Here is a 2,035-nt window from a genome sequence, read left to right as displayed (position 1 = left end):
TGCCACTTTTAAAAAAAATTATATTCTAAATATAATTATAAAAAATAGTATGAAACTCGACACTTTCACGTTTTTCCTGAATATTATCAGTTCTTTTATGATGCTTTATGTCAATCTACAAGTCATGTCATGTAGAAAATCCACAATTTCACCATCCGACGGATGATTGATGTGTCCAGTAAGTTACTTTAGATTCACTTTCCAAAACCAAAGTTCTCTGTCATTGCCCGCACAGATTAAGGGTAACTTATGATGCCAGCTCATTCCGCCAACAAGCTTCAATGGACTGGTAAGAACTACTTGTTTGGATTTCAAATTTATCACTTTGAGTTGATTATCAGGCCTTCCGATGCTGGCAAGTAAATATTCGACGGCTGGGAAAAACTTGATCATCTGTCCTCCTTCCACGTGCAGGGGTCGGGATTCCATAGGCCGGCTGAAAAGGATGATATGCCTCAGTGAGAAAAGAGTTTTAAAATTTATAAGGAGTGAATTGTAATTCATAAGTAACAAGTGTCGCACCTAGGTCTGGATACATCCCAAACTAGTAGCTCACCAGCTGCCATAGCTGCAACCTTCAGCGGATTTGCCCCCCAATCAGCAGACATGAGGGGTGTAACACCGGTGTCAAGAGACAATATCGCCTGCTGGCTTATAATGTTGTACATTCGTATCGATCCATTTTTTTCAGCTACCAACAACTTGCCGGTTTCTTCTTTGTGCCAGCATACAGACATGCCTGGAGATGTTAGATAAAATGTAATATTACATTTTTTGTCCTCTTTGGTGTCCCACAATTTACAGGTATGATCGTCGGAGACTGAGGCCAGGATATCACCTTCCAGCTCGTAAGAGATCGAATTGATGTAATCTGTGTGCCCATCTAGAACCTATCAGTTACAACTTTTCTTAACTGTGAATAACGAAAACGGGAAATTCAAAGTAGTTGGTGATTTGTATTTGTAATGTGGGTTTTTTGTTTTGCATTCTCAGCCAGGCTAACCATATATGGATCATGCACGAGCCATTCTGAAGGTGAGAAGTCAATAGCATGGGCTCTACTTTGTGAGTCTGTTGTGGCTGTATTTTTTTCCAACTTTAGCAATAGCTGAGAAAAAGCTATAATCATTTCAACCCATCTGAAGCATATTGTATTGAAAGAAGTCCCCATTGTGACTAATTCCATATAACAAACTAAGCCGATAGTCTAAAGAATTAATTTTTCTGCTCACGCTCACGTAACTGGGAAGAAGAAAGACAAAACAAAGATAAATAAATATGAAGAATGTGACTCACTTGGTATGTATTGATGTCGTTTAAATTACTGTTGTACAATCGTATCTTGAAATCTGCCCCAGCAACACAGAAGGCTAGAACTTTTGGTACAACACTCAGGGAGGTTTCTGGACTCCAGGAAAGCGCGTCTGCTCTCGTTTCATGATGAAACGTTCGAATCGGGCAGTAATCAATGTCTTCAACATCGTCGTCCTCATCCTGCGTAATATACAAGTGAAAACATACGACAATGGAATTATGAACAGACTTGGCTCTGTGCAGCCACAGGCGAGACAGAAATACGAATCTGTACCTGGAACTTTACAATCCCGACAGTAATCTTGCCGTTGAGAGCAATACAAATTAAACGTTGCGACCATTCAAAGGGTGACAACTCGACGCAATAAATCTGCTCGGAAAAGTTTAGCTTATAAGTGGGTGGTGTTACGATAGCTTCTTCCATTACCGCCGTCACACTGTGCTACTCTGTACCGAATATTTGTCACAAATCACACGCAACAATCCCCAGAAAACGCGAGACTTTTGCTCTATATCGTTTGACGCGAGCTACGGCGTGACGCCTATTTACGAGGTTAAGCCTTTCACGCGGGAATTCGGGTACGTTGGGGTAGGTTGGATTAGGTTAGGTTAAGTCAGACATAGCCTCATAGAGCCAAGGAATAAACCGAATAAGGTCAGCTCTAAGCACATTGGTTTATATTATCCTCCCATTTCTCAATCTCAGATGTAAATCAATGTA

The 2,035-nt window shown here is 40.7% G+C and overlaps 1 protein-coding gene across 1 annotated transcript; it reads right to left on the bottom strand.

The window, feature by feature from the left end:
- Positions 1-117: 117 nt before the first annotated feature.
- LOC124412385 (nucleoporin Nup37) lies at positions 118-2,020 on the bottom strand. The gene is made up of 4 exons (XM_046892221.1): positions 1,589-2,020; positions 1,297-1,494; positions 523-890; positions 118-436 (listed from the first exon to the last, which is right to left on the bottom strand). Exons 1-4 carry the CDS (start codon positions 1,736-1,738, stop codon positions 184-186), a joined length of 969 nt encoding a protein of 322 aa, XP_046748177.1. The 5' UTR covers positions 1,739-2,020; the 3' UTR covers positions 118-183.
- Positions 2,021-2,035: the final 15 nt, after the last annotated feature.

This window comes from Diprion similis, chromosome 11 (assembly GCF_021155765.1).
Source record: "Diprion similis isolate iyDipSimi1 chromosome 11, iyDipSimi1.1, whole genome shotgun sequence".
Classification (NCBI taxonomy): domain Eukaryota; kingdom Metazoa; phylum Arthropoda; class Insecta; order Hymenoptera; family Diprionidae; genus Diprion; species Diprion similis.
The sequence above is the reverse complement of the archived record's forward strand: the minus strand, read 5'-3'. Positions and strand labels throughout refer to the sequence as shown.

Excerpts from the sequence above, each read along its gene's own strand:
- LOC124412385 (XM_046892221.1), bottom strand. The coding sequence starts at position 1,738 with ATGGAAGAAGCTATCGTAACACCACCCACTTATAAGCTAAACTTTTCC. Across the intron at positions 891-1,296 it reads ACGACATCAATACATACCAA|GTTCTAGATGGGCACACAGA; the intron begins GTGAGTCACATT and ends TGTAACTGATAG. Across the intron at positions 437-522 it reads TGGGATGTATCCAGACCTAG|CCGGCCTATGGAATCCCGAC; the intron begins GTGCGACACTTG and ends CATCCTTTTCAG.